At 40.0% G+C, this 16,930-nt stretch overlaps 1 protein-coding gene across 1 annotated transcript in view; it reads right to left on the bottom strand.

Annotated features, from left to right (window-relative positions):
* Positions 1-16,930, bottom strand: part of KCNH5 (potassium voltage-gated channel subfamily H member 5) — a 151,429-nt gene that overhangs the window by 43,877 nt on the left and 90,622 nt on the right. The window contains exon 8 of the mRNA XM_058807226.1: positions 7,476-7,675. Coding sequence (XP_058663209.1) covers positions 7,476-7,675 — 200 coding nt within the window. The remainder of the gene's footprint in view (positions 1-7,475; positions 7,676-16,930) is intronic.

Genomic DNA, 16,930 nt, shown 5'->3' with positions numbered 1-16,930 from the left:
TTTGCTTCGTAATAAATCTGTAGCCACAGACTTTGCAGCCAGCTCTCCCCTATGTGTCCAGGCAGCATGAAAGAACAGAACCTGCTACATATCAGTGCCAAATCAGAGGAAAATGCTGAATTCTACCCAGAGGAGAATCTTTGCTGGCTGTACCAACTCTGATTTCACCTGGAAAGAAGCAAGGCTCCCTGAACAGCACACCGGTATCCACAAATACCTGACCCACTCCAAAGCTGAGGGAGGAGAAAGTAGAATAAATAAACAGAAAAATATTTAAATAAACAGAATAATATTTATCACTTTCCCTCTTTGCACAGGAAACTGAATCTCCTCCAAGTCAGTGTAAGACAATTGCTGAACTCTGCCATCTCCACCTGGCACCCAGCTGATGCAGACCGCAGCAAGATGAGTCCCAAATCAAAGACTCAACAGCACCATCATCTCTAGATCATCTCATATGGAAAATGCTGACAGTGAGAGAATGGCTTGTGGTTGCTGCTAGAGATGGGGAAAGGCAGGAACCAGCTCTGGAAGACTCACAGGGAATTAGCACAAAAGGTCTCACAGTCTTTTCAGCTCGAGATCTGTAAGGGTGGGGAATTAAACTCCCCAGGAGGTTCCATCTGATTTTTTAACTCTCTCATCCACTGCCTCGGCATGTGCAGGCAGTTCAAGATAAGCTTCCTGAACAGTTCAAAGAGCTCTACAGGGAGCAGAGATTATAAAAAATTCAAACAAAAGAAAATTAATCAAAACAAAAACTTCACAGATTAAGAGCGCGTCCAAACAATAACTTTTAGGATGGGTTTACAGGTTAAAGTATTTGTTAAAAAAATCTTTCCCAGCTGGAAAACACTACAGGATGACTTAGCAAGTGTTACAGAATCTGCTAAGACTTGTCAACAAAAAGGGCAGAGGCCAATGAATAATGAACATTAGGTATCAACCCTCTTTCAGCACACAGGATTCCCACATTTTGGGGGTTGTATGTTGGGAATATATTGACTGAAAACCAAGCCAAGAGCTTTGACATTCTATGGTGCAATAACTAGGACTGTTTACTGAATGAATAACTGTAACAAATATCAGAGATACTAAAAATGCCAGCTTTGAAAATAAAGAAAATAAACTCCTCCAACCTCAAACCCATTTGAGGCCACAGATAGGTCTTTTTATTTTGTGGAGAAAGGCCACTATGGGTTTTCAGACATATTCAGCAGTCAGAATCAAGGTCATCTCTTCACAAAAAACCCACAATACTCACTAGGCAGCTGACCAAGTCACTCAGATTTTTTAGAAAGATTTGGCTCATATGAGTATGGAATTCTATTTCAGGCCAGGCCAAAACATTCAGCACTGGATGGAGGCCAAAGAGACAAAGGTAAGAAAACATCTGATTGGCAAATCACAGCCTTTTTCTGTAATAATCAGGTAATTTTGTAAGGATCTCAAAGATGACATATGGAGCTGAGCAGTAATTAACCCTGCATGCATTAGGGTAGTCTTTAGCACATCACTGAGTATCTTGGCCCTAAGAACAGAATGTCAGCAGCAATGCTGTGCTCTGTTTTAATTGCACTAAGATCCAAGGTCACTTGGATTTAAATGCTCTAAAGTTGAAATCTAAAAATCACATCTAAGTTGAGTTTGGCTTGTTTTCTTATTAATAATATATGAGCTGAAGCAGTGATTCAAATTGATAGATTTAGTGGTATCATAGCAAAATTAACTTGTTTTTTTAACCAAGTAACTGGTTAGACACATTTTAAAAATCCCTAGAAATTTGCTGTAGAGTCCATTAAATTCTGTTTTGTCAACACACATAGAATCTGGCTGAGGGTTTGAAAATCAGGGCAAGAAGAAAGGCAACAAAATGTCCTTTAAGGAATCAAGTGGTTCAGCAGCACAGGGGCTACTGGTCTGTCTAATGCACTGAAAAGTGGCGCACTAATAACATCCATGGATGACCCCAAGTAGTAGATCCCAGGTTGCCTAAAGATTGCATATTTAAAGGTTTTATAGTTTTCAGTTTTCAGTTTTATTGTCATAGCTACAGCAAGCAAAATTATTGCACAGCCTTCTAAGGGGGCAAGGGATTGCACACTACTGGGAAATCTATCCTCAAAAACCAGTTTTTAGATAAAACAAGAGAAAGAAATATCAGAAAGCATGTGTCATACATCAAAGAATTTCTCAAGTCACAACAGTTTCTGGCACTTAAGGTCACCCTTGGAAGAATGGAATTGTTCAGTACATTATTTCATTTTGTGCTTCTTCTGGAGGTGGCTTCATTTTGTGTAAAGACACTCAGGGAAATGAAGGATGAAACCAGATGTGGATAGAGCTTCCCTGAGATGTGGTCTGGAACTGAGAGCCCCTTTGTCTGCTCCATCCCTTTGGTGGCAGTGCCCAGGAAATTGCCTGACCCATCCACTCAGGGACTTACTCCCTCAGGAATTAAGCTCATGAGCAACTCCATAGCCCTGGCATCTCCTCAAGCATGACAAGTTCACCATTTATTCCGTATTAATCCCAAGATATTACATGCAAGAGGCAGAGATAACTGTGAATACTCTCTCCTGGTCCTGCAGAGTGCATACAGGAGGCAAACAATCCATAAAGGGGAAACAGAAAGCTCTACCAGTGCACAGGCCCTGTTCACAGACCCATGGGAAGGGCAGTGAGATTTTGAGCATCGTTCCTGCCTCCCACTCTCCAGAGATCTGTGGATTCCAACTCTACCTGTTCCTAGCTCAGCTCTGGGAGGTGAGCCACAACTCCTTGTTCACCTCATCCCGATCTGCAAGGAACGACCAACAACCTCTGCAGCCTCTACAGCAAAACAAAAATGTTTGTCCAAACGATTTTTACCCGCCCTTCCCAGCAGGGAACTGTGTGCAGCTGTCCCAGCTAATGTTGTGGAAGTTCTCTTTGGCCACAAAGCTTGGCAGGTTTCTACTCCTGGTCATCCACAAGGAAATCCAGCCAGCACTTATGGGCACCTCAGTGTGATGGACATGGCAGGAATGGCAGCCTGATTCCTCAATTTGTCCCAGGGTTTCACTAATTATTTCTACATCTCTTGAAGCTTTTATTAACAACAAACATGAATAAGCTGCACTGTCCTCATGTAGATTCATGTTTAATGAAGTTACAACCTGTGTCTATTTAACATAAACCCATCTCCATTATGTAAGCTTAGCAGTGAATAATTCTAATACTGTGTTATGTTCCTGTGACTTCCATTTCAGCCAGTGCAATGTGGAATTGGCTTTCATTATCCCAATTGCCATTGATGTTCAGGTTGAAACTAAATAGGATTACTTTTTTCTCATTCAACCTATGGCTTTTCTGAAGGAAACTACTGTTAAAACATGACAGACATTTATTTAATTGCCTTCTGAGCAAATTGTAAGCCATACAACAGCACAAAGGTCAAGATGAGAAAATCTTTGGGCTTTACAGACATTTCAGAGTGTTATCATTAGATAAGACCTTGAGACATCTGCATGTTAGTTAATGGTTGTTCTGCTTTCCTGGATAATGACCTATTTCTTACAGAAGAGCTAGTGTCTATAAATTTCTCACTTGCTGCCTGGATATTTTCATAAAAACTAAGATATCTGAATTCAGTGTATTTCATATACCAAATTATTTCTGCAAAGATTTTTTTTAATCTACTTTAAAATGGTCACATACACATAAAGCACTGCCTCTTTTACCTCTCACAAAACAACCCCAGGTTCTGATGGATGAGAGATATTGCTTAATATATAAAAGCTTTTCAGTTTTGTCAGGTTTTTAACCCTGCTCATTATTAGATGAATAACCCCAAAATCTGCATCACTAAACACTAAAAAAAAATTAAAAAAAAAATCCCATCTTGTTTGAGCCACAGTTACACCAGGATATAAGTGTCCATGTATTACATATCTCATCCCAGCTGTCAGAGGAGGGCTCTCATGTTTAAGTGATTTAAGATTATGGATCAGAGGCCAATTGCTTCCCCTTAGGTAATAATAATAAATATGCTAATGCTTTTAGTGTCATTGTTAATTCCTTGTTTGTGAGCACTCAGAGACAGGCTGAAGCATTGTGGTCTGAAGGCAAGATTTGAAGATGAGTTATTCCCAAGGAGATCAGGGAAGCCAAAATTCTGAGCTTAAAGCACCTCCACTTCCGTGTGGGAGACCAAATCCTCTTCCACATACAAGGAAAACACACTGAGGTTTTAAATTCTTTTCAGGACAGCCTGCTACACAGACAGCAAGGACTAGATCTTAACTTAACCTCCTTCACTCTAATTTCCATTTTGCCTTCAGTTCTCATGTAAGGACTCTTCACTTTTGGCCAAAATCTTCTTTGGGACTGCACACTGAATGTGCTATTCAGGGATAAATAATTGAGACAGCAAATCAACAGATGTGAAGTGGTAGTAATTTCAATCACGTTTTTAACTTATATTTTGATTTCAAGCATAATAATTTAAAATCTTTAATTATCAAAGAAACACGTTACCTCTTGTTCCATCAATGCTGGGATTGTCCAACACCACAGAAATCTATTGTAATACTCCTAAAAAACTAATTCTTTCTTCTTTTCTTTAAATTTGGGATTCAAAACACAGTCATTTTAACATGCTGGGTGACTGAATTAAATGTATTACAAATTTGGGGCAAATGATGTCCCAAAACACACTCCAGTGTGACCATGGAGATATATGTGGAACAATTTAGGATGTAATATGTTAGGTTGAAAAACATCCTTGGATGATAGATATTGTCTGATCTCTCTGATGAAAAATTAAAAGCTGAAATTCCTCAGTAATTATGCTGTGTCATGAGCACATGTGTGTTTTGCAAGATAATAAGAAGCTTAATGAAAAGTTCATAAAAATTAAGGAAAATGGGAAATCATGTGATGCAAATATATCCTTACAACAGACTGCTCAGAATGTCATTGCTGGAGCTTTGAAAATGAAACTGCAGAAGCCTCTAAGGTCAGGTCCAGGCTGCCAGAAGAAGGAGTGCAGAGAAGCAATCCTAGACCTGGAAGAAAATCCCCTCTTTCAAGCTGGAACATTGTCTGGACTCAGGAGCTCAGCTGCAGGTCATTAGCCACAAAAATTTTTGTGTAGCCACAAAAATAAATCTGATGTGACACTGGGTACCTCGGGGTCCCTCTGCTCCCACCCTCTGGCTGCTCTAGGTTTGGTGCAGATGGATGTAAGTTAAGTGCAGAAGGTCTTACAGCAAGGCTTGAAGGGTTAATGAAAGGCCTGAGGCAAGAGAAACCTCCCACCCTAGATGACCAATCTCTAGGACTGTACCTCTGTTTCTACGATTTTTCAGCTTTAATTTGCAATGGTTTGGGTGATGTACATCATGACACCGTCCTGAGTGGAGATAAATGTAAGGCTGGCTGCAACACAGCTTCCCAAGCTTTTGCTAAAGGCAAAGTTTTTGCAGAAAGCAGAAAGCAAACTGCCTTGTCCTTGCCCTCATCCAGCCCCTGAGCTGCTCTGTGCAGGCACTACAGGCCACTGGAGCTGCTGCTTTTGCAGACTTTTGCAGGCTGTAAGGGACACAAAATACCAAAATATCCAACCCAGTGCTCAAGTTCTTACGTTTCTCTTGTCTCTGTTCTTCTGTACCATGGGCTTTTCTGGGAAGCTCCATTAGTTCAACTACTGATGTCCAGATGCAGAGGTTCCTGAAATCCTTCCACTGTTTTAAACTGGGTTTGCATCCAGGCCTAGGTTTAGGCAAGTCTTCACCAAGGGAAAATTGTTAAAAACCTAAGTCACAGATTTTACAGGTAAATTAATTATCTAGCTAAGCAGCCACTCCATCTTACAGACCAGAGAACAATGCTTGCCATGAGTCAGAGATTAGGGTTCTAACTGTGTTTTTATCATCTATAAAACTGGACATGCGGAAACTATGGTAGGAAATTTCAGTAATTAAAGCATAGGTTCTCCTAATTAACTGCAAAGCATCATTAAAATCTAATGAAACTGTAGTGGAGTAACACAGGACTCTGGCTTAATAGCAAGGAGATAAATGCAAATGGCAGTTGAATTTTCGTGTAGTTGGAAGTTTATACAGTAGGACTGAATGCATTTACAGGAGTTTAGAATAGAAAAGCTCACTTTTAACACTTGTAAATCAGGATTAGGAAGTTAGGGTATTAGTGTATAAGAAGTTAACATATTAAAGAATATGGCATACTGAAGCACAAGAATCAGAGAAATAAAGATTTTTGTTACTTAAAGTAGTTGTATTTGTAGTGGTAAACTGAATTTCATAGCAGATGATAAATCAGAGAACTGGTGTTGCAAAAACATGATGTAAGACTAAATTTTTCTGTGCAGAGATTTCATCCTGGAATACCTGAACAATCTGCACCACCCTCCCATATTGCACCAGAGATTCAACTGAAGAAAGAACTTTAAAGCTCTGCAAGCACATTTCAAGAGTCATCTGCCATCTGTCATGACTCTTCCTTAACTCCTTTGGACCCTTGGCCTTTAAGTTCTCAGGAGGGAAATCATGGATACTGGAGCTTGACTGCCTGATTTAAGCTGACGTGTACCAGCTCTACAGGAGCCACAGGAGCATGGCTGATCCTCACTGAACAAAAATCTGAACCTAAAGCTGTTTTATCTTGCCTTATGTTCAAGGCATTGCAGCTGGAGCCCTTCTCTCATCTGACTTCAGCTCTCAGAAATACCCAAGGCTGGACAGGCTCACTGCACATGCAGTGCAGAAAGAGAATTCTTGAGGACAAGCCATGAGGTCAGCCCTGGCACATGATGAATCACTCTCCAAAGATGATCTTCTTAAACCAGCTTTTGAAGAAACCTAAATGATCAGTTCTTCTGAGGGCTAAAGTCCTGCAGGACTTCCACCCTGGCATGGATGCCAAGGGTATCACATTCTCTGTGCCTCCCTACCAAAGGGCCAAAGTGCCATTCCAGAGATTTGAGCTCAGGGAAATCAATCTCTACTGCCATTAAATCTTATACTAATTATGCTGATGGATATGTCTATGGCCTGGGCATCAGCAAAAGGTCCAAGCCAATCAAACTCATTTAATTGCAATGCACAGATGCCAATACTTCTCAGGATAATACAGATGTAGTTTAGACACCAAACTATGTTCTTGGGCTAATTTGAAGACCAATTTTTCATTGATTTCAATAGTTAAGTACATTAAAATTATTTAGCATTTAGATAAAGCAAGACTGGAAGGAAAGCAGAAAACATTTACCACAATGAAAAATAAAGGCACACATTCAAAGCAGCAAAACAGTCCACTCTAAAAACAACAATTTTTTTTTTCCAAACACAGACATAATAAAGGTGTAGCATGCAGATAAGAATTTGTTAGTAAATTATAAGCTGCTATACAGAAGAAAGCACACAATGGACACAAACTCTTGCTATCTAAAGTGTTACCTCAGGTACTCATACCTTTTCTGTGTCAATTCCTTTAGACATGGACCAGGTTGAGACAATGTAATCCATGACTCTTTCACTAAGGCCTTTTGGGACTTGATATAATTTTAGGAAATCCCTCACATTGTTCAGCATCTCGTGGTACCGGTTGGTGTTGGCATACATTTGCTGGAAAATGGTGGTGACGTTTCCAAAAATAGTTGCATAAAGAAGAGCTGGAAAAAAAAAATTGAAAATATATATGTATGCTCTATTAAATGCTAATCATAATTCAAAGATAATGTCAGAGAAGTTTATGGTTTACACTATAACATTAGACATTACAGACTTTTCAGAAAAGAGAAATATTCTGGTATCTCATAATACCAATGTGCTGCACTACTTCTGTTTTTGACATTATCAAATACACAGAAATGTGCCTGTCATTTTTAATAATCTTTGCTCAGACATACTTTATAGCAGAATTCAGTTATGAATTTCCATATTGCTTAAAAAAAAAAAACCAAAACAACTGCAGCCTACAGATGGTAAGAAATAAACCACTGTGAAAGGAAAAAATGCCTTCTATCACTCAGTGCTTAATGTCTTCCCTCTACACAACCCATTTCTACCTCATTCCAGAAATCTCACTTTGTTTCAAACCAATTTACTATTGTACATCACCCCTATGTGAGAGGTGGCATTTTTAAAGCAACATGGTGTTCTCCTAAAACCTATCTAATAGAAGAACTGTACTCCCATTTCACACTGTGATATTTATGTGTCCAGCTAGAAATCAGATGTCAAAGTTCATCACAAAGACAGGATTCAAACCCAACAAAGTCACACAATGTGTAGCACAAATGAACACAAGATTTCTGTTTAAAAAAACAGAGCAGAATAGCAGTCTGTGTGATGCTGCAAGGGCAGGTTTTTTCCTTGCTTTTCTGATTGCTGTGTCAAATCTGCAAGCTACAGAAAAATTTTCTATACCTCTGTATCCATTCAGACATACATCAACACTTAAGAGTACAAGCACATGGATTATAAGAAAGTTTAGATGGATGAATGCCACATGACTTTTTAAATTTCTTTAGCTTTCTCTGCTCTTTTGGACTTCTGCAGCAGGACAAACCTGATGAAATATCACTTCTCTTAAGTGCAACATCCCTCATCCTTTTGAGCAGTTGCTGATTTATCATGGACTCATCTCATCAGGTATGTGAGGGCACAATATCCCTGATGTTAGATGTTACTGCAAATCATTATAAATGTATAGAGAAGCCCCAATTGCCCCCAAAATGCTGTCTTTCTGCAGAATTCCTACAACCTCTAACTACACCTAGACTGCACCTGCAAATCCAATGCCTACAACCCAGCTGGCCATGCAGACCTACCCAGAGCACACAGGCTGATTGAAAATGTGCCCTGCAAGACTGGCACAAAGAGATGCAACTCTGTCACCTGCCAGGCTGGAAACAGCTAAGGATGCTATGGTGGAAACAGCTTGTCTGAAGCAACTGGCACCTATTACCTCCTCTTGGCAGAGAGGATTTGTAGAAAAATATAAAGCCAGAGAACAAATTCTAGTTCTGTGTCTCATAATATAGTGTCCTGGAAAAGTTGTACTTAAAAAAAAAAGTTTCTTCAAGAAATTATGGGTAGAATAAATCATTGAATCAAGCACACAAAATCCCTCCAAACAGCACGCAGCAATACCTCAGGAAGCCAGAATCCACCAGGCTGTGGAGTCTGCACAGACAAACTCAGCATTGTTTCTCTGTTGGAAACCAAAGCCTTCCTTTCCTCATCCAAATACCCCACTTCTCTCACAGGTCACTGCATAGGGGATCCCTGGCAAAGAGTTGAAGGGAACCTGCTTAGATGTTCACAGCTTTGGAGCTGTTCCTCAAAGGCTCTCCTCACTCCTGGTGCTCCCCCCATGCCCACAGGTTTTGGGGGGAGAGAAGATTTTTCATAATTTACCTCTCTCTGTAAATACTCTCCTCATCCCTGCTCTCTACATGATAACTAAAAAAGGAAGTCATTTATAAAAAGCTGAAAATATAATGCTGTGCCTCTCTTTACAGTAAAAGTATTTAAACAACCTCTAAAGAAATCTCTGAAGTTATTCATACACTTAAAACTCAATAGTTTTAATTTAGTCTCTCCATTTACAATAAACAGGAAGGACGAGGTTGAAGGTGAAATTATCCAATTTCATTAAAAGACTGCTTAGGTCAAACTGCATTTATTCGCCTTCTCTATAATGACTTGAATTTCTCCAAACATTTCCTGTTATGTTCCTACAGTCATGCAACACTCATTAACTCAATTGTTCTATGTGTGTAGATCTGGAACAGTCTTCACTAAATTTTATAGCGATAAATTTGGTGTAATGATGCAGAAATATTTTTTCTCAGTCCTAAAGGTGAGGTAAGTGGTTCAACTATAATTGTAGTTTCTATTTTTACTCTTAAGTGTGGAAAATCTCCCCAAAATTACATACGAGAACCCAAGTACTATATATTTTTACGTATAAAATGTTATTACATTTGTACTTTTATAAAACATTTCTGAATGATTTAGCAATGGTGTTACATAAATGTTTTAGCCTATTTAAAAATAAGGAACTTTCTGGAAGAAAAAATGACTCGGACTTACCTAAATAATCCCAAAGCATTTCAGATCTCCTATTATCCTGACTGTATGCTAAATACATCCAGATAGGAACATCTGCCTTAAGGAACTGAAGGTTTAATTGAGAGATCTGATTTTCCTTACGTTCTGGAATATTATTAATCCAAGCATATAAAATGTTCCTCTAAACTGTAATTGTAAAGATTAGTGAGGAGGCACCAGCCTCTTCTGCCAAACATCAGTCAACAGGACAAGTGGAAATGGCCTCAAGTTGTGCCAAGGGAGAGTTAGATTGGAAATTAGGAAAACTTTCTTTACAGTGTCCTGCAGTGGAACAGACTGCCCAGGGCAGTGGTGGAGTCACCATCCCTGAAGGGATTTAAGTGACAGCAGATGTGGCACTTGGGGACATGGTTTGGTGGTGGGCTGGGCAGTGCTGTGTTAATGGTTGGACTCAATATGACCATAGAGGTCTATAGAGGTCTTTTCCAACTTAAACAATTCTGTGAGGCAGTGATCATGGAAAAATATAGATTTTCATTTCTGAATGTTGAGGCTACCGGAAACTTCTTCTTCAACTAATTTTTGAAATTAGCTATTCCTGCAAGATTTTAAGGTAAGTATTATTAAATTTCTATCATTCAGGAGAGATTAAATAAGAACTCCAACATATATTTTTTGCACTGGGTTTGCATAGCCTAATTTTGGTACTGAGAGGGTGGCTTCTGTGTACACAGGGGTGGCATCTGTGAGAAGCTGCTGGAAGATTCCTCCATGTCCAGCAGAGCAAATGACAGGACAGATGTGCCACTGGCCAAGGCTGGGCCAATTAGAAATGATGGTAACACCTCTGTGGTATCATATTTAAGAATAACAAAGAAAAAAAAAAGGTATTGTGCAGATGTAACTGCAGCCAGAGAAGAGAAGGGTGAGAATGTGTGACAGGAACAAGGTGAGTGTCTGGCATCCAGACAGGCTCAAACCACTACAATTTACTAAATATAAATAGAGAGAAACCCAGTACCCAAATATTTATGTTTTTAGAAGCTGAGCAGTTTTCTGTTATTTCTTTCCACCTCACCTTAATACATCTGCTCAGACTGCAAAATGTTTGCAGGCTCTGTTTGGTGAAACACCAGGCAGTGGCCATCTCCTACATCTCAAACAGCCTCGCTGAGATGCTGCAGCAGCAGCAAAAAGCTGCCTCTTTCTTAACAGAAATAGCTTTCCTCAGATCCACCAACACATTTCAACCAAGTTACTACTTGGGAGAAAATAATCCTGCTAAGCCCCCTCCCCCATCACTGTTTTTTAGCACTTCTTTGATGCCAGCCACAGCCTCCCACCTCTCCCCCTCAGGGACACTCCTGTCTGCCAGCTGTGCCTGTGAAAGCACCAACACAGCCCCGTGGTTTTACAGCTCTTCAAAAGGCCAACCCTGATTCTAAATCCTTGGCCCCACTAAATATTTTGCTGTTAAAATACTCTCCCCCATCCCAGGAATGTTTTACATCAGTGTTCAATCACTGTTTTTCCCCATTTACAGGGAGATGCCAACACCAGAGCACACTAACTTTTACATTTTTCTTCTAAAACCATCCAAAGCATTAAAAAAAAAACTTTCCTCCAATTACCCCTGCAGCCCATGACACATCATCCAATGTATTTATCCTCCCATAAGTGTGCATTGTCACACCCACCTTGCAGAGGAGAACCTAATGGGCAAAGCTCTAGATTCAGGCATGAAATTCAGCTCTGAACTCCTCACCAAAACCATCTGAAATCAGGGGGGAGTTGCACATAGCTGTGTCTGGTCAAAAGCCCACCATGACTGCAGGTTCCAGTCTGATCCCACCAGCAGCCTGGCCCAGATGTGTGTCCTGCATTGGGTGGCATTCCTACATCCCACTCTGCAGCCACACAACATGCACAGCTCCTCCTGGGTCCAGCTGACATCCAACCCTGCTTTCCTGGCCCAGCAGCTCCACAGAATTCACAGAATCACTGGGTTGGAAGAGACCAATAAAGATCATTGAGTCCAACCCATGCCCCAACACCTCAGCTAAACCATGGCACCCAGGCTTTATTTTAAACCTTCCTGATACTACAGTAGTGCAAATCCTAAATTAAGATGATAGTGATAAAAAAGACAAGCCTGTAAAATCCCTGTTAACATTGATATTTGCTTGACAAAAACTTAATGAATATGTAAATTAGATGACTATCAGTAGCAAAGTGTAGGAGCTCCCACTGTTCTTCCCCTTGCAGGGGCACTGCACAGGAGGGAGGGACAGCTGCTTTGGAGGCAGTTGGGCATTTGGCATTCCTTATGTATAAAGTTTTATTAAAATGAAGGCTTTCAACTGCACTTGTATGGTCAGTCACTAATGTTTAAATGGTGAACCTGAGAGCTTTCTGTTTGTTTTTTTTTCCATGAGCACACTCAGCTAATGGAACATACTTAGTTTAAAGCTCCAATGCCACACTACCATGCAGATGTGATGACCTGACCACCTGCACTTTTGCACAGAGCTGCAAGCCAAGAGTGGATGAGATGGCATTGCAAAACACAGTCTTAAATTAAAGCCACCATTGTCCACAGCTATCAGTGAGACTGGCTTCCAGTCCCGTGGCAGTGATGGACAAGAGCTGGAGTTGGCTAAGGTCATTCAGCAGCACTGACAATGAAATTCCTCATTTCGACCCCTGAGGATGAGGGGCCAAGGGCTCCCAGGTCTGATGCTAAGCAGCTTCAAATCAGTTTGCACACACATTCCCTGCCCAACATCGCCTTCCACAGCAACCTCAGGTTATCAAATTACTTTATTCTTTCACCTGAGAAACAGTGCCAGCCATCAGAAAGACAGCCCTGCACAAGCTCAGGGGGTTCCTGTTGGTATCTGGATTGAATTTCCTGCATTTCTTTCCATCTGAAAGCCTTGCAGGTCTGGGACTGCCAGGGTCTGCTTCTTCCTCATCACATTAGTCAAGGGTGTTAAGCAACATATGGGAAGGCACAGCCTGAAAAATGGTGGCAATTACACCACAACAGGCAGCAGGGCAACCAGCAGTACCCTGTGTTCACTGAATGGTAAAAACATCACTTTGCTGGAAAAATCCTTATTTTGCAGTGAAAAGGCCTTAATTCTAGAATCTTTCCCTCTAAGAGCTCAGAAGTAAAAGGCTGATTAGGGCTTCTTTTACATATTTGATATGCAATAGAATTTAGGTTTAATGGATCACAGCTTCTAAGGATGACAGTTGGGGCAGGAATATTTAACTCACCATTTAGCAGAACAGTGTGACACAAACACAGATAAGAAATAACTAGTGAAATGAGTGAAACCATGTCTTATAATAATGTTTCATCATTCCTGTTTCTTCAAAAAGCCATCACCTCCTTTCCAAATGGCATGTCTAGCATTTTACACACTGCACAAAAACCTGTGCAAAGGTAAATGGCAATTAAAACACAATCACTTCCCTAAAGTAATTACAGTGGGTGCAGGAGGAAAGTAGAGAAGCAGAAGTTAACCAAAGTTCATGAGAATTACATTCACCAAAAATTCCAGCAACTTCTGTGCCTCTAGCACAATTTGCTCCATCCTTATTTATCATCTTCTCCATTTTAAATATTATCTCCAACATTGCCTCATTTCCATGCAAATCTCTCCAGTATTTCAGGAAAACTGAATTGTGTCTGTCAGACAAGCATCCACCTATCACATGAATCTTTCTCTTTCCATTCTCCATCAAAAAAATAATTCCAGAGTGCTGTCCTTACTCTTGTTACTGTCCAGAACTAAGACCCAGGGATCAAAACCATCCTGAGCCTGGCTCTCTGTGCCTCAGTGTGTCAAACCTGTCACCAATAACAAGCACAGGACACAAAGGGTCTCCAACACTACTGAACTGTAGCACAGGAACCAAAGGGATCATCTCAAAGAAAAAAGTTTCCTGAGCAAAGTTGGCAGCTGTCAGTATCCCTGTGTGAAATGACTTCACAGCTCCTTGCTGGATTTGAGCGGCGAGGCTTTCTTCTCTTGTTGATTTTTTTCCCTTTAATACTTTTAAAGGATTTTTTATTTTTTTTTTAGTGGGACACCAAGTTCTTGTCACATTAAGATGAACTCAGGATAGCAATGTTGCTGGAGGCAGGATGCCAAAACATCATTTGCACACTGAGAACACCACCTAAATTGCCTGTCTTGTTAAAATATAATGGAAAGTTTGTAAACATACCTTCAAAGTACTGCACTGTATGAAAAGATGCCTCTAGCTCTGTGCTCCTGAGCTCTTTTTTTATGTGTATGCCAGTGCATAAGTTTGTGCTGTATAAATCTGTGTGCTGGTATGGTTTAGATACTCATAAATATACATATATATGTATGTACATACACACATACACAGTGTGAAGGTGAATGTAAAACATCAGTGGGCTCAGAATTTTGGCAGGTGCAAATTTTCCTTTGAGTCTTCTAATTTGCTCATTCTTTCTAGTTCTTTAAAATCCAATTTTGCTTGTTCATTTACTTAAATGTTCAGTTTTATCTTAATACAAATAACAAGAATGGATTTGGGACAATTAAAGGAATTATTCCAGCTATAAAATACAGGCCATGTAGAGCCCTGAGAGATGAGGTAAACACCCCTGTTACCACAAGAGTGAGTATTTATACAATATCTGTATGAAAATATTAATGAGACAGAGAACAGCTAAAGCAATATTGCTTCCATTCAGTAGAACTCAGCCTGAACTCTGTGTGAAGATGGGTTTATGTGAGTAGTTATAGATTATTTTTAGGAACAAAATTAAGTACTTAACCCTTAATATTAAAAGCCTCAAATTTGGAGATGATGTTTCCATCCTATTATTTTCAGAGTAATTCTGCTTCATAAAATGACCACAAAACTGCTTCACTGAACTCAAGAATAATATTTCTTACTTATCTAAGTCATCTACAGAAGCACTTTAATTCTCTACCCAGCAAATTCAGCACTTCTAGACAGAGCTTAGAAAACTTTTGTATCCAAAAGTTTCCATCTGATGCTGACAGATTAGCTCTGATTAAATTTCTCTTCCCTGACATGTTTTCACTAAAACCAATGGAAAAAAAAAAGTCTTACAAAAAGTTGAAATAATTCACCTCCAGGTTTTATAAAACTAAAACCATCCACAGCAAAACATTTTTTCCTACAGCCTTTTAATTTTAAATATTAGAAACCTGAACAATGGAAGAAAATCACATTTTGATGCATAAAAAAGAGTCTTAAGAGCCTAAAAAAAAGTTAAACATTCATTATCTTCACACACACCCTCAGTTTACATTGCAATCGAATATTTTTCACAAAACCAAGCCAGGAGTTCCTAGCACACTGCTAGCAATAAGGGCCAATCCAAACTCCTTTTTGCCCAATTTATTAGCACCAGATTTCCATTTTATCAGCACATTTGTGCACATGACTGGTGTGAAGCCTGCTCCCCACTCCCACGCTTGGGCAGAGCTCAGGACTGGGCCTCAGCACCTCTCCTCTTTTGCTGGAATAATGCTGGTTTTGTCTAAAAAATTTCACACCAACGTTTTCAGACTTTCAAGGTGAATTAGCTTTACTCTACTTTGATTATTCACTCTGGGAACCTGTCCTCCATGGCAGTATTGATTTACTGTGACAGATGCTGAGCTGTCACCAAGCCTGACAGCTTCTTCAGAGCTTCCTCTGTGGCTGCCTTATAGAACAGCCAATCGCCAAATGAAACCCAACTGTGAAAACAAGCACGTTTCCCACTTTTATACTCCATGAAATCACGTGTCCTGCTCTGTACTGCATCCCTCTGGGAGGAGGAAAGAAGCTGGCCTCTCAGTGTGGCACTCAGCACTACCAATTAACCCTTTGTGTACTCAAAGCACATCCACCCCCCCTGCCTGACACGTTGGTGGGACCGCATGTCACAGACATCTTTTATGAACAATCCTTTCCTTAGGATTTTTCCTCCTGAGAAGCTGAGAGGCCTCAGGAACAAAATGTAAACATTGATTATCTGCTGCTGTGGAATGCAACAGGTGCATCTGTGATTGGTCTCATGTGGGTGTTTCTAATTAATGGCCCGGCTGGCTTGGACAGAGAGTCCGAGCCACAAGCCTTTGTTATCATTCCTTCTTTTTCTATTCTTAGCAAGCCTTCTGATGAAATCCTTTCTTCTATTCTTTTAGTATAGTTTTAATATACTATATATCACAAAATAATAAATCAGCCTTCTGAAACATGGAGTCAGATCCTCATCTCTTCCCTCATCCTAAGACCCCTGTGAACACCATCACAACCACATTTGTCACAGGTCTGTGTCTTGGCAGTCACTCAGAGCTGCCACAAAACCACTTCTTACCAGGGGAGAAGGCTCTTTAGGGAAGGTGAATGTGCTTAAGAAAAAGGTTTCATTCCCTAAATGATGTTGATTTGAATTTCAGTATATTTGGGGAGTTTTTACAGCACTTCAGAGAACACCTATGGTCTGACAGAGACTCTCTTTGCTCACCTTTGCCAAGTGACAAAAAGCACCCTTGTGAAGGGCAAAATGGCAGACAACACCACAAAAATGTTTTTGCATTGTTCATCAGAGGATCACGAAGCCAGATAGTAAAAGCTATTATTTATTTATATATTTATTTATAAATTTATATGTAGAACTGGACATCAGCACTCCAAAGGCTATAAAAAGATCTGTTTTCATTGAAACAAGCTGTTCAAGTACTGTACTATTCACATTACCTCCACATTACCTCTCCACCAGTCCCACAGCTCTGTACCATTCCCTTCTCCATAACAGCAAAAATAAAAAATATCCCTAGAAA

The sequence above is a fragment of the Ammospiza caudacuta genome, chromosome 6 (genome assembly GCF_027887145.1).
Source record: "Ammospiza caudacuta isolate bAmmCau1 chromosome 6, bAmmCau1.pri, whole genome shotgun sequence".
NCBI classification, from domain to species: domain Eukaryota; kingdom Metazoa; phylum Chordata; class Aves; order Passeriformes; family Passerellidae; genus Ammospiza; species Ammospiza caudacuta.
Note: the sequence above shows the minus strand (reverse complement) of the source record. Positions and strands in the feature narration are given on the sequence as shown.